This window comes from Amphiura filiformis, chromosome 16 (assembly GCF_039555335.1).
Source record: "Amphiura filiformis chromosome 16, Afil_fr2py, whole genome shotgun sequence".
Lineage (NCBI taxonomy): Eukaryota > Metazoa > Echinodermata > Ophiuroidea > Amphilepidida > Amphiuridae > Amphiura > Amphiura filiformis.
The window spans coordinates 35,552,369-35,569,316 of NC_092643.1; the positions used below are offsets into that span (position 1 = coordinate 35,552,369).

At 36.3% G+C, this 16,948-nt stretch overlaps 1 protein-coding gene across 8 annotated transcripts in view; it reads right to left on the reverse strand.

Annotated features, from left to right (window-relative positions):
• The window catches only part of LOC140135930 (uncharacterized), an 89,596-nt gene that overhangs the window by 59,622 nt on the left and 13,026 nt on the right, over positions 1 to 16,948 (reverse strand). For 2 of the 8 annotated variants that reach the window (XM_072157607.1, XM_072157606.1), the window contains exons 2-17: positions 15,846 to 16,103; positions 14,488 to 14,787; positions 12,593 to 12,850; positions 11,799 to 12,098; positions 11,130 to 11,387; positions 10,599 to 10,898; positions 9,871 to 10,128; positions 9,132 to 9,404; positions 8,403 to 8,657; positions 7,662 to 7,961; positions 6,322 to 6,579; positions 5,689 to 5,979; positions 3,807 to 3,932; positions 3,049 to 3,159; positions 1,477 to 1,590; positions 982 to 1,101 (exon numbers count right to left, since the gene is read on the reverse strand). In XM_072157607.1, the coding sequence (XP_072013708.1) occupies positions 982 to 1,101; positions 1,477 to 1,590; positions 3,049 to 3,159; positions 3,807 to 3,932; positions 5,689 to 5,979; positions 6,322 to 6,579; positions 7,662 to 7,961; positions 8,403 to 8,657; positions 9,132 to 9,404; positions 9,871 to 10,128; positions 10,599 to 10,898; positions 11,130 to 11,387; positions 11,799 to 12,098; positions 12,593 to 12,850; positions 14,488 to 14,787; positions 15,846 to 16,103 (3,780 nt within the window). The remainder of the gene's footprint in view (positions 1 to 981; positions 1,102 to 1,476; positions 1,591 to 3,048; positions 3,160 to 3,806; positions 3,933 to 5,688; positions 5,980 to 6,321; positions 6,580 to 7,661; positions 7,962 to 8,402; positions 8,658 to 9,131; positions 9,405 to 9,870; positions 10,129 to 10,598; positions 10,899 to 11,129; positions 11,388 to 11,798; positions 12,099 to 12,592; positions 12,851 to 14,487; positions 14,788 to 15,845; positions 16,104 to 16,948) is intronic. The other 6 variants (XM_072157611.1, XM_072157610.1, XM_072157609.1 and 3 more) reach the window with 6 other exon arrangements.

A 16,948-nucleotide genomic window follows, 5' to 3' on the forward strand; every position in this document is an offset into this window, starting at 1 on the left:
ACCTCATTTCTTAACATATATAATGAACCACTTGTCTTGAATCACTGAAAATTTAGTGAAGTAATTGGATTCCTTGCCCCTATAATATACATAAGTTTTGTTACCAGTGTGTAGTTATTTTTTGAGAAAAATGCAAAATTATTCACAACATTTATCAGCGGGTGTAGTACCACCTTAAATGCTGTTGTTATAAAACTGAGTAGTTACTTTAGTGCCAGCTGTAATTGTAAGTACAAGATGTAAATCAGCTGCTTGCTTGCCAGGTGTGTATTCTGTATGTTACCCTTATTGTTGTTGTAAATTATTAATCCTAATTGCTAAACGGTATTTTTACGGAGGTCCGGGGCAAGGAAAGTTTACGTTGATCACGACTTTGTGTGCTTTGCGTGTCAGGCGTTTTCATGTCAGTGTAAACTGAAAAGTGCTGGAGTAGTTTCTTGTTTTACGTGTGGCAGATAATTTATATTAAGGATGTGTGTGGTGGTGGGGTGGGGGTGTGTTGGGGTGTGTGTGGGGTGTATGCGTGGAAGTGTATGGGGGTAATAGGGATATGGGGTATTTGTGTAAGGTGTGTGGGGTTTGGGGTGATTGGGTGTGTTGCTTGTTGTGAGTGTTGTTGTTATATAGGCTACACATGGTGAGTTGACTGTAACATTTCTTGGAGTTGTACTATTAGGGACCTAATTCATAAGCAATACCGAAGCTTAGCTCTCTACATGGACCCTCTAGGCCCTCTTGTATGCCGTCCAGGGTGGATTACCAGTCGGTGGTTTCATTTCATACTCTTTTTGATAGTTGTGCACATCCAGGTGAGACCCTTTGTACATGATACTGGTAATTTAACAACATCCCCTCCAAAGGACGGGATATTTTCAAGTCATCAAGCTCAATTTCAAATATACAATAGGCAGAGCGAAAATTGAATTAATTATATATATATTTTTTTTGGTTTGTTTGTTTTATTTCATGCATTTTACGTACTAATTTCACATCTAGTTCCAGTGTATGGTCCGACGCATTCACATCTGTATTGGAGCTCCGTAGATAAATCAGGATAACATCTGCCGCCATTGTAACATGGATGATTTAAACAAACGGGTCCTAATATTATTAAAAAAAATAAGTAAACAAATATTCAAAACAAACGAAACCAACCATACCATACGTTACCATACAATTTATCAAAATCATTATTAACACTAATAATTGTCAAATTATTACGCGTAACAGTAAACCAAGGAGTTTTAAGGTACTTACACTAGGATCCACAACATGCCCTTTGAAAAATAACCTTTGAAAATTTGGGTACAAAAACTCATACTCTGGAAGTTGAGGTCAAATTTTGTACTATGATTGTTTAATTGAGGTTATTGAAATATGCCATTGGAATGAGGCCATTGTGGTCCATAGTGTTATACAAACGAAACGTGACAATGATCCTGACATACGACTGAGCTATTTAGATTTGCCACTTACTGGTTTCACAATACCGTCCGGTGTATCCATTATAGCATTCACACGTATAAGATACTACACCATCACCAATACATCGTCCACCATTGAGACATGGATGGCTGTGACATGGATCCCCTGAAAATTAAATGAATCACCACAAATGTTGAAAATGTAAAAATATTGAGTTCAATAAGGTACGCGGACATTTGGCTATTCCAGTTGAACCCACATACCCCCTATGAAGGACATGACCTTAATCAGCAACACAGAATTTTGAAATACGGAATCATTCGCTCAGGTAATCCCATTGTGGGAGATTAAGTTCATGTCTTCCTTTGGAGCGTACCACGTATCATATGGATTGGAAAAGCCCATTTTGAAGTTTCAGGATAACGCCCTGCAATGAGCATGATAAGGTTCTTCATGACTCGTCACTGAAGCACTATAGTATATCATATCAGATGCCTTCATGTAAGCGTTGGCTTTGGTGATACTCTAACGGTGTGACTGATTCTAGAATCTGTGATGAGAGCATGGAAAACGATGGTATGTAAGTTTTACTAGCTGAGTTGACGGTGTTCCTTCTGAAAACGAATTATTGAATCATCTATTTTGATGATTCATTCGATTTGTTTTCTCAGACAAAATATATAATTATGATTGACTTTGCCACCATCACCGATACCTTCTGTTTCAGGCAATAATACCATAACCAATAGCCAATAACCAATAGCTGGAACTTTGTGTAACTGCCGCTGTTACTCTCTCCATTACTTGGTGGTCACTCGATAGTTGGCCCAACAATAACTTAGAAAATATTCTTGATTCTTCACACAGCTCAAAAGAGTTTGCCATGATTTGCCATGAATAAGTTCTGTAGATTTAGTCCATTGACTAAGGTCAGTGACCATTGTTGAGGAGTTAAGCAGATAAATAAATGCCAGAAGTTATTCTATTGAGAGGGCCCATGGAGTACATTGTATAATCAATATTTTTGACAAAAGGAGTTGTCTTTGTCAATTTGTAGCCATGTACTTTTGAATAACTTCTCCAAATCACTGTGTATACATCCATCCCAAAATCTGATTGCTATTATTATATGGGTGAATGGACACCAAAAGAACTGCTTTCTTCATAGGGCCTGTACTTAAGCAATTCTTGGAACTTTATTGGGCGAATTATCGCGTGTTCACCAGTAATGCAGCGACATTGGGACGGTCCACCGACGCACTGAACGCAGAATTATTAGGGAATGAAGATTGTTCGACAACAACATCGTCGCTTTCCTAGCTTTTTGACATAAAAACAATAATAATATAAAACACATCAATTTTCTGTCATAGACTAGATTAAGTTAGCCAGCATGCATACCAGTCGATGTCCATACACCTCCTATGAAAGACATGACCTTAACCTTCCACACAGGGAGTACGAATTTCAAATGGAATTATCTGAATGAGTGACTCCATTTGAAATCCAAACCATCCGTGTTTGAGATTAAAATCATGTCTTTCGATGGGGTATGGATTTCAACTAAATTTTTATAATAGCCCATTGTTATTATGAGTTAGTTAGCATGCATGCATGGCTTACGGTCAGTACAGTAGTCGCCAAAGTAGCCATAAGGACATCTACAACTATAATCCCAAGAATCAATAGGAACACATGTCGCTCCATTGGCACAGAAGTTGGAATCGCATACATCTAAAACATAGAACAAAGTATGTAGAGTACCCGGGGTAGAGTACAAATGACACCATTAAAGAAAACACAACAAGTTCACTTGAGTGTGTATGTGCGCATGCATTATACTTCATATAGCCTCATCTCCCACTTACTCCAAAAAAGTTGAGAAACCAGTAAACCAGGATCCAGTAAACTATGTTTGTGTTATATGTCTTATCCCTGGTTTGACAAAGATATCATTGTATCATCATACCCTAAAAAGACGATTCTAAAATCACAAAATGGCCCTTCTAAAAGTTAGAAGTGAGTGTTCCAGTAAACTATCATTAGGATAGGAATGAATGACTTATAATCAACTAATAAAGCATTTTCTAATAGGATTCAATGTGCACAGTTTTGGCGCTTTGTGCTTTTTTTTTCAAATTCGATCGAAACTCATCAATCGTGTGGCGCGTACAGGGGAATCGAACCATGTGTTTTGTTGGGCCTGTCGTTGAAAAACGTAAAACAGGTGTTTCACCGGTTGAAACGTTTAGATTCCATTCCCTGGGATTTCATTATTTCTTGTATCGTTGTATCCTTGTGATGTACATTCTTTTCAAAAGTCTATTTCATTACCGAGGTCTTTTTATTATTATTTTTATTCAATTAGATTAAACACGTACATATATGACAATACAGGCCACGGTATCCAGTATTGCAGAACAAGCATTCGACGAAGTCGCCATTATCAGGATTAGATATACACTCTCCTCCGTTCAAACATGGATTTGAATGAATACACGCATCGCCTGTAAGGACATAGAAACAGAAAAACAAAATGACAACAAGCAAAGACTAGAATTTAGCGACACATGGTATAAACTAGGGTTACATGACTTCAGCGTATTTAGTAGTCGACTATTTTGAAGTCAAAATTTGGTTAAAAAGTTGAGGTCACTTTCACGCCCAAAATTCACGCACAAATCAAACGTGACACAGGATATATTACAAATACACACAAAAATGAGACATGCAGAACTTGCTTTTACAAACGGCTCCTGACAACGGCAGCGCGTGGATCTTGGTGGACTATGGGATTCAAACTGGGCAAATATAACAGACATGACAGGTCTGTCTTGCACATAATTTCAGCAGCATTTGTATGGATATCAAACAGTCAGTTTTCCAAACTTTATGGATTATAGTTGTCTTATTTAAAGGGGCATTTTTCCCACAGCTTCATCCCCCCACTTTTCTCGAAAAAAAGTTGAGATTTTTATACCACTGGAAACCTCTGGCTGCATAATGTTTATGCACAAAAATTTTCTTGCAGATTAATTCGTTTAGAAAAATATCGTCAAATTTGAATTACTTTCTGTTGTACCAAAACGAAATTACAAGAGTGGCCTATGGAGCAGTGTAATGAACACAATTATGCATAACTTGCAAACGTAAAATTGGAACCAACTGAAATTTTGGGAATAAGCTTTTTTCGTGGATATCTACTGTAGAATGTCATAAAAAGAGGATGCTAGGATCACGAAATACTCCTTTAATATATCTTGAGGACATAATGGATGGTAGTCATTAGTCGATTATCACTAAGTCAATAGTCGAAAGTCGCGACTACCGCTAATAGTCACGACTTCGACTATTGGCGACTTATAGTCTTGCAACCCTAATACAAACTATAGTACAATGAACGTGTTTTAATAGACAGCAAAGACTTAATTCGGTACTAATTGTTTGGAATTTAAAACAAAAAATTATTCTCCTGTTTTGGCAAATAACACATAGCTCAATCCTGATCCTTTAGTTGGACCCAATGACAACAAAAATCATAATATAGTATTTGGCAAATTGTTAGAAATATGGGCCAAAAACATGTATTTTGGGGTGTGCAAAGGCTAATAATTATTTTATAACCAATAATATTCTATTTTTGAAAGTTTTTAACACCAATTTCATTGGACTGAAGTACAGTTACAAATGAAGCAGAGATATCAAATAAAAAAAGAGTTTGAAGCTCAACCTAATTTTTGAGCAATCTCAATTTTTGAAAGAATTCACGGAGCCCATAAAACCTGAGGTAAAATCTTAATTAAGGTGTTTTTATATTAATATGAAACTTGATTTGATATAAGGGAACTTTACAGTAAACCAAGAGTCGTGGAAGATACTTTGTTAAACATTGATCATGGTTCTCACCCGGGTTGTTCATCAGTCAAGACTTTTTTTCCCTGTTCAGACTCCCTATTCAAGGTCCATTATTGTTCTTTAGCAGAATTCACACAAGAAGAAGTAGTAGTAGTAGTAGTAGTAGTAGTAGTAGTAGTAGTAGTAGTAGTAGTAGTAGTAGTAGTAGTAGTAGTAGTAGAAGAGGAGGAAGAAGAACAAAAAGAAGAAGATGATGAAGAATACGACGAAGACTGAGAAGAAAAAGAAAGACAAACAGAAAAAGAAAGACAAACAGAAAAAGAAGAAGAAGATACCCTGTATGCTCTGTATGTGGGTATAATGATAGCCGGGAATGATAGCAGCCCGGGATAGCAGCAAGATACTCACATAGCCTGAAGTACGTAAACGTGCAGGTTGCTGTATTACCAGCATTATCAGTTGCAGTGACCGTAACTCTATTTGATCCACATGCCAGATTATTCAACGAATGAGTTGATTGCGTAGAAGGAATTGTCGCCAATAATTCATCGTTTATTTGTGGATCGGAACCTAAATTGGTGCATCTATATGTCAGTCGAATGTAGGCATTGTTGGGAAACCCTGCGAGTGTTGGACTGTTGAAGCTGACTTGAGATGAAGGGTTTGGTGACTGAGGATTCGGACAGGCTACAGTTGGTACTGAAAATTAAATCATATACTTCTTTCATCAGCAAAAATATTGGACAAAATGTATTTGTTATTACTATATTATATTTCATTGCATTGCCAAACTTAACTTTTAGCTTCAATTCACTACAAATACAATTTATCTACAAAGTTATGTTTGTGTTTATATCTGCTCTTTAAAGTAAAAGCCCAGTACATTGCTCATTGCTAGTAAATACTGCAGTTGACTTTGGAAGCACCGCAGATTTAATTGGTTTGTGATTTGTTCGTAGATACTGCCTTTTTTAATTAGGAAGGCAAATATGTGTATGATTCTAACTTTGAAATAGCATTTCATCCAAATTTAATGATTACCTCCTGTAACAACGTAGATGTATGTACAAGTCACTGTATTACTAGTTGCACCCGTCACAGTCAAAGTTACCGAATTTGTTCCCGTTGTGAATCCCTGAAGAACATGTGTGGTGGCTTGATTGAACGAGAATGTACCGATCGTTCCACCGTTGTAGGTGTATGTATAGGTTACCACATCTCCGAGTGGGAACGTGACAGAAGGACGAGTGAAACTGGTTGATGTTAGTGTCGAACTTACAGGATTAGGACAGACAACACCTGAGTAACAATATATACATATTCAAATTGTTATAAAAATATTATTATTATTATTATTATTATTATTATTATTATTATTATTATTATTATTATTATTATTATTGTTGTTGTTGTTGTTGTTGTTGTTGTTGTTGTTGTTGTTGTTTTAGTGCCGGCTCAAATCGCTGAAGGTGTAACGTCCTGGTGGTAAGTGGAAATGGCCTGCAAGAATAAAATTTCTTACTTTGGTTATATTCTTCATGTTTTGCTACAGAAAACATTCTGTTCCCTAAGTTATTGTTCATTTGATTTAATAGTTGTAATTATTTAAACGCACATTTTAATGCAGGATCAATATTATTCATGTTAATGATGGAAGTCAAAATGTTCTATCCAACTAATGCATGTTTATATGTACGATATATAACCTATGTATGTACATATGGGATTGTATTTGTAATTCAACTAACACTAGATTTATCGAAATATCACAGATATAATCAACATTGAATAGTCGTCCGTAACGGAGATACGTTGGTGACCAAAATGCATTAAAATAACATTTAGAGGGCGCCAGACAAAGGTCAGGATGTCAACAATATTGACTGTATTCCGTTACAAATAACGGTGTATCGTTCCCTTCGCTCACTTTGACAAATGGTCATATCAACGACAAAACGTCATTATAGCTTAGTGACGACGAATGTTTAGCACCGCAAAATTTCGTTCGAATAATCAATTTTCAATAAATTAATGCAACGAGAATCCCAGGTGGTGGGCGCCGTGCATTCTCTAAATTCAGTAAATTTCCATCGTCAACCGTGTAATTGCATGGGATTATTTTGAAAATTTAAAACGCTTGAAATATCACAAACAAATAGGCCTATGTTAATAAATAATATAAATACAAGCTAAAACCGTTGGGGTTCGATAATGAGAGTATATATGGAAAATGCCATACGGCCGAGCGGTTTTGCTGGCTCTCTCCGACCATCATGCCACTCGCCGTCTGGACAATCCGTCGTCAAAATTTTAGGCACTAACGTTTTTCATTTCTACCGCGAACCAGACTAGAAAGATAAATATAGCAGCAAAATACTCACATAGTCTGAAATACGTAAATGTGCAGCTTGCCGTATTACCAGCATTATCAGTTGCAGTTACCGTTACTGTGTTTGATCCACATGGCAGATCACCCAAAGAATACGATGCTGGCGTAGATTGAATTGGCGCCAAGAGTCGGTTGTTAACTGGTGGGACCATATCAAAATTGCTGTATCTGTATTCCAGCTGAACATTTGCGTTGTTCGGGAAGTTTGTGAGTACAGGAATGTTGAAGCTGACCTGCGATGAGGGGTTTGGTGACAAAGGATTCAGACGGTTCGGACAATCCACCATTGGCACTGAAAATTAATAATCATTAGTACTTTTCTTATCCTCTTTCAAAATATTTTGAAGATTTCATTTGATTGGCAAAATGTACTTTCAGCTAGAATTCACTATACAAGTATAATTTCGTGAACAAGATCTGATCGTGTTTATATCTTCCCTCCAAAGTAAGTAAAAACTCAGTATTTCATTTGGCAATGGCTAGGAAATACTGCAGCTTATTTTGGAAACAGTACAGATTTAAAACATTTACCTATCAGATATAGATCAGTATCTGTTACATAGTTCACGTGAAGTTGCTGCATTTAAACTTTGTAAACACCAGTCTCCCAATTATAAAGGCAGTATTTGGTTTGTGATCTGTTCGTAGATACTGCCTTTTTTAATTAGGTAGGTAAATATGTCTATGATTCTTAACTTTGATATATAGCATTTTATCCAAATGTAATGATTACCTCCTGTAACGACGTAGATGTATGTACAAGTCACTGTATTAGTGGCACTTGTCACAGTCAAAGTTACCGAATTTGTTCCCGTTGTGAATCCCTGAAGAACATGTGTGGTAGCTTGATTGAACGAGAATGTACCAATCGTTCCACCATTGTAGATGTATGTATAGGTTACAACATCACCGAGTGGGAACGTGACAGAAGGACGAGCGAAACTGGTTGATGTTACTGTCGAACTTACAGGATTCGGACAAACAACACCTGAGTAACAACATTTAAATATTTAGATTAATATAAATATTACTACCACTGGTATATTCTACTACAACTATTATTATTGTTGTTGTTTTTATTTTATTGCCAGTGCAAATCGCTGAAGATGTAAAGTCCGGGTGATAAGTGAAAATGGCCTGCAAGAATACAATATCTTACTTTGGATATATTCTTCATGTTTTGCTACAGAAAAACATTCTGCTCCTACTAAGATATTGTTCATTTGATTTAATAGTTTTAATTGATGTAAACGCAAATTTTAATGCAGGATGAAGATTAACGATGGAAGTCAAAATGTTTTCTCCAACTAACACGTGTTCAATCAATCAATTTTCAACGTTATCAATTTTCAATAAATTAATGCAACGGCAATCCGTCGTCAAAGTTTTAGACACTAACGTATTTCATTTCTACCGCGAACCAGACTACAAACTAAGATAAATATATCAGCAAGATACTCACATAGTCTGAAATACGTAAATGTGCAGGTTGCCGTATTACCAGCATTATCAGTTGCAGTTACCGTTACTGTATTTGATCCACATGACAGATCACCCAAAGAATGCGTTCCTGGCGTAGATTGAATTGGCACCACGTCAAAATTGCTGTATCTGTATGCCAGCTGAACATTAGCATTGTTCGGGAAGTTTGTAAGCGCTGGTATGTTGAAACTGACCTGCGATGACGGGTTTGGTGACACAGGATTCAGACGGTTCGGACAGGCTACCGTTGGTACTGAAATTAATAATCATAGTGTCCTTTTCTTAGCAAAATATTGGACAAAAGGTACTTTTCTTACGCTCTTTCAAAGCATTTTGAAGATTTCATTTGATTGGCAAAATGTACTTTTAGCTTGAATTCACCATACAACTACAATTTTGTGATCAGGTTCTGGTCGTGTTTATATGTGCCCTCCAAAGTAAGAACGCGGCATCTGTTTTGCTAATAATATTGCTAGCATACTGCGGTTTAATTTGAAAGCAGTGCAGATTTAAAATATTTACCTACCATATATAAACACAGTATCTGCTACGTTGTTCACGTAAAGATGTTGCATTTAAACAGACCAGAGAAAGAAACACCTAGTACCTGTCCCCAATTTAAAAGGCAGTATTTGCTTTGTGATTTGTTTGTAGATACTGCCTTTTTAATTTGGAGGGTAAATATGTCTACGATTCTTAACTTTGAAATTAAAGATTACCTCCTGTAACGACGTAGATGTATGTACAAGTCACTGTATTACTATTTGCACCCGTCACAGTCAATGTTACCGAATTTGTTCCCGTTGTGAATCCCTGAAGAACATGTGTGGTAGCTTGATTGAACGAGAATGTACCAATCGTTCCACCATTGTAGGTGTATGTATAGGTTACAACATCACCGAGTGGGAACGTGACAGAAGGACGAGTGAAACTGGTTGATGTTAGTGTCGAACTTATAGGATTAGGACAAACAACACCTGAGTAACAACATTTAAATATTTAGATTAATATAAATATTACTACCACTGGTATATTCTACTTCAACTATTATTATTGTTGTTGTTTTTATTTTATTGCAAACTCAAATCGCTGAGGGTGTAGAGTCCGGGTGATAAGTGAAAATGGCCTGCAAGAATACAATATCTTACTTTGGATATATTCTTCATGTTTTGCTACAGAAAAACATTCTGCTCCTACTAAGTTATTGTTCATTTGATTTAATAGTTTTAATTGATGTAAACGCAAATTTTAATGCAGGATGAATATTAACGATGGAAGTCAAAATGTTTTCTCCAACTAACACGTGTTCAATCAATCAATTTTCAACGTTATCAATTTTCAATAAATTAATGCAACGGCAATCCGTCGTCAAAGTTTTAGACACTAACGTATTGTATTTCTACCGCGAACCAGACTACAAAGGTAAATATATCAGCAAGATACTCACATAGTCTGAAATACGTAAATGTGCAGCTTGCCGTATTACCAGCATTATCAGTTGCAGTTACCGTTACTGTATTTGATCCACATGACAGATCACTCAAAGAATGCGTAGCTGGCGTAGATTGAATTGGCGCTAAAAGTCGGCTGTTAACTGGTGGGACCACATCAAAATTGCTGTATCTGTATGCCAGCTGAACATTAGCATTGTTCGGGAAGTTTGTAAGCGCTGGTATGTTGAAACTGACCTGCGATGACGGGTTTGGTGACACAGGATTCAGACGGTTCGGACAAGCTACAATTGGCACTGAAAATTAATAATCATGTCTCCTTTTATTAGCAAAATATTGGAAAAAAGTCCTGCTACGTAGTTCACATGACGATGCTGCATTTAAACTTTGTAAACAGATCAGAGAAAGAAACACCAGTCTCCCAATTATAAAGGCAGGATTTGGTTTGTGATTTCTTAGTAGATACAGCCTTTTTAATTTGGATGGTAAATATGTCTACGATTATGAACTTTGAAATTAAAAATTACCTCCTGTAACGATGTAGATGTATGAACAAGTCACTGAATTTCCATTTGCACTTGTCACAGTCAATGTTACCGAATTTGTTCCCGTTGTGAATCCCTGAAGAACATGTGTGGTAGCCTGATTGAACGAGAATGTACCAATCGTTCCACCGTTGTAGGTGTATGTATAGGTTACCACATCACCGAGTGGGAACGTGACAGAGGGACGAGCGAAACTGGTTGAAGTTAGTGTCGAACTTACAGGATTAGGACAGACAACACCTGAGTAACAACATTTAAATAATTAGATTAATATAAATATTACTACCACTGGTATATTCTACTACAACTATTATTATTGTTGTTGTTTTTATTTTATTGCAAACTCAAATCGCTGAGGGTGTAAAGTCCGGGTGGTTAGTGGAAATGGTCTGCAAGAATACAATATATTACTTTGGCTATGTTATTTTTGCTACTTGTTATTGTTCATTTGATTTAATAGTTTTAATTGATGTTAACGCAAATTTTAATGCAGGATGAAGATTAACGATGGAAGTCAAAATGTTTTCTCCAACTAACACGTGTTAAATAGTCAATTATTGTCAACCTTATCCATTTTCAATATTGTATTCGTATTTCATTTCTGCCGCTAACTAGACTACGAAGATAAAAACATAGCAGCTAAATACTCACATAGTCTGAAATACGTAAATGTGCAGCTTGCCGTATTACCAGCATTATCAGTTGCAGTGATCGTTACTGTATTTGATCCACATGACAGACCACTCAATGAATGCGTTGCTGGCGTAGATTGAATTGGCGCCAAGAGTTGGTTGTTAACTGGTGGGACAACATCAAAATTGCTATATCTGTATTCCAGCTGAACATTAGCGTTGTTCGGGAAGTTTGTGAGTACTGGAATGTTGAAGCTGACCTGCGATGAGGGGTTTGGTGACACAGGATTCAGACGGTTCGGACAAGATACAATTGGCACTGAAAATTAATAATCATAGCCTCCTTTCATTAGCAAAATATTGGACAAAAAGTACTTTTCTTGTGTCCTTTCAATACTTTTTGAAGATTTCATTTGATTTGCAAAATATATTTTTACCTTGTTTTCACTATACAAGTATAATTTTATGACCAAGTTCTGGTCGTCTTTATATCTGCGCTCCAAAGTAAAAACTCAGTATTTGCGTTGCTAATTGCTTGTAAATTCTACAATTTACTTTTGGAGCAAACAGATTTAAAATATTTACCTACCAAATATAAACCCAGTATCCGCTACATTGTTTACGTGACGTTGCTGCATTTAAACTTTGTAAACAGACCAGAGAAAGAAACACTTGTCTCCCAATTATAAAGGCAGGATTTGATTTGTGATTTGTTCGTAGAACCTATCTACGGTCTTTTTTTAAAATTTGGAATGCAAATTTGTCTACGATTTGTAATTTTGAAATAGCATTTCATCCTAATTCAATGATTACCTCCTGTAACGACGTAGATGTATGTACAAGTCACTGTATTTCCATTTGCACCTCTCACAGTCAAAGTTACCGAATTCGTTCCCGTTGTGAATCCTTGAAGAACATGTGTGGTAGCCTGATTGAACGGGAATGTACCAATCGTTCCACCGCTGTAGGTGTATGTATAGGTTACAACATCACCAAGTGGGAACGTGACAGAAGGACGAGTGAAACTGGTTGATGTTAGTGTCGAACTTACAGGATTAGGACAGACAACACCTGTGTAACAAAATATTTAGATTAATATAAATATTACTAACACTGGCATATTCTACTTCAACTATCATTACTGTTGTTACTGTTGATATTTTATTGCCAGCTCAAATCGCTGAAGATGTAAAGTTCTGGTGGTGGAAATAGCCTGCAAGAATAATATTTCTTAATTTGGCCATATTCTTCATGTTTTTCTATAGAGAAACATTCGTCTACCACTAAGTTATTGTTCATATGATTTACTAGTTTTAAAGATATTGATGTAAACGCAAATTTGAAAGCAGGATCAGGATTAACGATGGAAATCAAACTGTTTTATCGAACTAAGATGACGTGTTTATGTGCACGATAATTATGTACATAGGGGTTTCTAATGTGTGTGTATCACCTAACATAAACCTAATACTATATATGTTTATCGACATCTCACAAATACAATCAACATTGAACGAAATACGTTAGTGACCAAAGGCATTAAGGGGTGGGGTATGAACGTTTGGGACCTTATAGCACATCAGACATATCGCATTGCAATCTGAATACGAAGAATGTCCTTCTGATATCAAATAATTTTGATATTTTGAAATTCGCAATGTAATACACATTTTATGGCAAATGATTACAAATTGATATTTTTGATATTTAACAGTACTCGAAGTAAACTTTATAAACCTGATGATCTATACTTAAAGTGTATGTAGGTGGGATGAAAAGCCGGCGATCAATTGAAAATTTGGACCTTTTGTATTGAAGATATGGATTTTTTACCAAAACACCAAAAAAATAGGTTTTTTGGGTGGGCAATTAAGTTAACTATATTAAACATGTGTCAGAACTTTACATTATCAATGTACGTCGAGAGGTGACACCCTAACGGAATTAATATTTCCATCCTTATTTTGTTTTTTACACCCTGTATATTATATGGGTCACCCTGTATAATGACTCCCATTGTATCGTTTCTGAAATTGTCTGAGTATTATGCTCTCAGAATATATATACTTTTATTGGGTTCTAATGTTAACTTTTGAAATTATAGTACCAAACATGTAAAAGCATGTGATTTGTTTGAAAAATACACATGCAACGCAACTGGTGCCCAACATAAAAAAAAACATGACCTTAAGAATATGTTATTAGATGTATAAAATTTACTTTGAGGACTGTTATATATAAAAAAAATGTGAAAAAATATCAAATTTTAATAATTTGTCATAAAATTTGTATTATATCGTGAATTTCAAAAAATTAAAATTATTTGATATCAGAAAGACATTCTTCGTATTCAGAATACAATTCAATATGTCTGATGTGCTCTCATGTCCCACAAAATATACTGTCGAAACGCTCAAAACGCTCATTCCAGATCCCTTAAAATAAGATTTTAACAAGACATGTCTATATTTTGTGTTTGGCAAAATAAATACATATTCGCATTCGGCGGCCTTGTTACTACGTGCCGCTGTGATTTTTCTTTGGGGGGGGGGGTAACCCCGTCGCTTCCCCTCTCATGTTACCTGTACTTTAAGTTTGCCCATACCCCAGGCCTTAAGGCAACGGCAATCCGTTGTCAAATTTTAAGCACTAACATATTTCTTCAGCGAACCAGACTAGAAAGACAAGCATAGCAGTAAGATACTTACATAGTCTGAAATACGTAAATGTGCAGCTTGCCGTATTACCAGCATTATCAGTTGCAGTGACCGTCACTGTATTTGATCCACACGGCAGATCATTCAAAGAATGCGTTCCTGGCGTAGATTGAATTGGTGCTAACAGTTGGTTGTTAACTGCGGGGTCAACATCAAGATTGCTGTATCTGTATGTAAGCTGGACATTAGCATTGTTCGGGAAGTTTGCAAATGCTGGAATGTTGAAGCTTACCAGCGATGAGGGGTTTGGTGACAAAGGATTCAGACGGTCCGGACAGGCTACCGTTGGTTCTGAAAATTAATAATCATACTTTTCTTTCAACAGCAAAATATTAGCGAATAATTGATTTTTACACTTTCTTTCAATACAACAAGAGAAGAGGCCTGTGCATTATACACTGGAACATGGGAACATTCAAATTTTATGTATTGAAAATAACGATTAAGCATCATTAATTTGATCTCGTGCGCTAGTTTGAATTTAATTGTGCGATGCGTGATTCTTCTTTCCCCTGTACATATAAGTTGCTGTACATTACATTTGCCGCATATGGCAAGCCATTTTAGTCATAACTTTCGGCTAGCTTAATTAAGGCTTAATGCTTATGGGCTATTTACATGTAGCTGGGCTAATTAGCTTTAGCCAAAGGGGTCACACACTGTGTGCGCAATTAGCTCTAGTTTGGGTCTGCTTATAGATGAGGTGGCATGTGACGTCATACGAAAGAGACTGTGGCTAGATGTTGTTGTTCTTTGCAGACCATTGACGTTCACATTCTGTTTTGTTGACGTAATCAGATAATATAAAGGGGAATCAGATTATTGAAAAGTAAAGGGATCGTGAGCACCTTATCTATATACACTCATTAGCTACTGACCACCCTCTAATGTTATGCATAAGGTACATGTTGAAATCAGCTCAAATCTGAGACACACCTTTGCTCTTAAAATTAATTTTCTCAGTCAAATAACAAACAATATTTATTGTAATTTTTTCAGTAATATTCATTTTTTTCAAAAAAATCCTTGTATTAAAATTAGGCATGAAATTGTGTCTTTTAGTGTAGGAATTTCGATTTTGACAGACTTAAACTTGACCCGTGAACAGTTTTGGGTCAACTTTTTAGCTTTTCAAACTGATATAGATCGCTAACGAAATATTTTTCCTGCTATAACAATGTAGTTGTATCACTGTACTTCCACTTTTATCTGTCTTAGTCAGAGTTTCCGTGTATGTACCTACTTCGAATCCCTGAACTGCTGAAGAAAATGTGTCGTATACTGATTGAACTGGAATGTACCAATATCGTTTGACCATTATCAGTGATTATAAAAAATGATGGACTTACCCACACGCACAGCTCGAAATGTGCACAATGCTATTTCAATTCCATCGGTGATCTCAACCTCGACAGGCGTAGTACCCATCGGAAACCCCGTCAGAATATGGACATTAGCATTCGCTAGTTCAGTTTGCGTTCTACCAAGGTAGGTGTAAGTCATCTCGTCAATATCAGTTTGTAACTGAAACAACGTCATCGGTTGTGGAAGTTCTATCCTGCCGTCTGAACCCACTGTTAAGGTTACAGGACATGTGATTGTAATACCTGTTAAAAAAGAAAAAACAAAGAAATAATTATTCAACTATTAACTATAATTGGGTTAATTGCGTTATTAACATTATCGTACATTATTTCTATATTTCTTGTTTCTATTTACTTAATAAGGATATTTCGTATGTTATAATCTCCAGTTCCGCTCTGAGACACGCCATTATGGCGAATGGGTTCTAGATTAGAATTATTCGCTGCTACATGTACATGTTCAGAAATTAGCCTAAACATAATAACTCCAAAGGCGGCAAAAGTCTCGTCTACATTACCCACCCACCCACTTCAACTCGACATCCATTTATCCCAATTGAATACATTCCCAAAAAGTCCAAAAACATTTTTCTCCGTAGAATATCCTTTCTGGAATCGTTACATTTCAAACCCCCTTGGTATTAATGCTCCCGCGTGACGCCCCGGCATACCCAGGTGGTAAATGACGTACATTCTCTAAATTCAGTAAATTTCCATCGTCAACCGTGTAATTGACTGGGATTATTTTGAAATTTTAAAACGCTTGAAATATCACAAACAAATAGGACTATGTTAATAAATAATTAAATACAAGCTAAAACCGTTGGGGTTCGATAATGAACCCCGCAAAACTAACCGAGTATATGGAAAATGCCATACGGCCGGGCGGTTTCACAAGTTGCCGGCTCTATCATGCCACTCGCCGCCTGGGCATACCCTCTTCTCCTGTCTGTTCTGGCGCCCTCATTATCATGGTTATTGCTTTTCCATACACGAAACACACATACGTCAACTCAAATTTTGTGTCATATTATTATGCAATTTTTTGAGTAGGTTTATTTATCATATTTTGTCATGTTTGACTATAT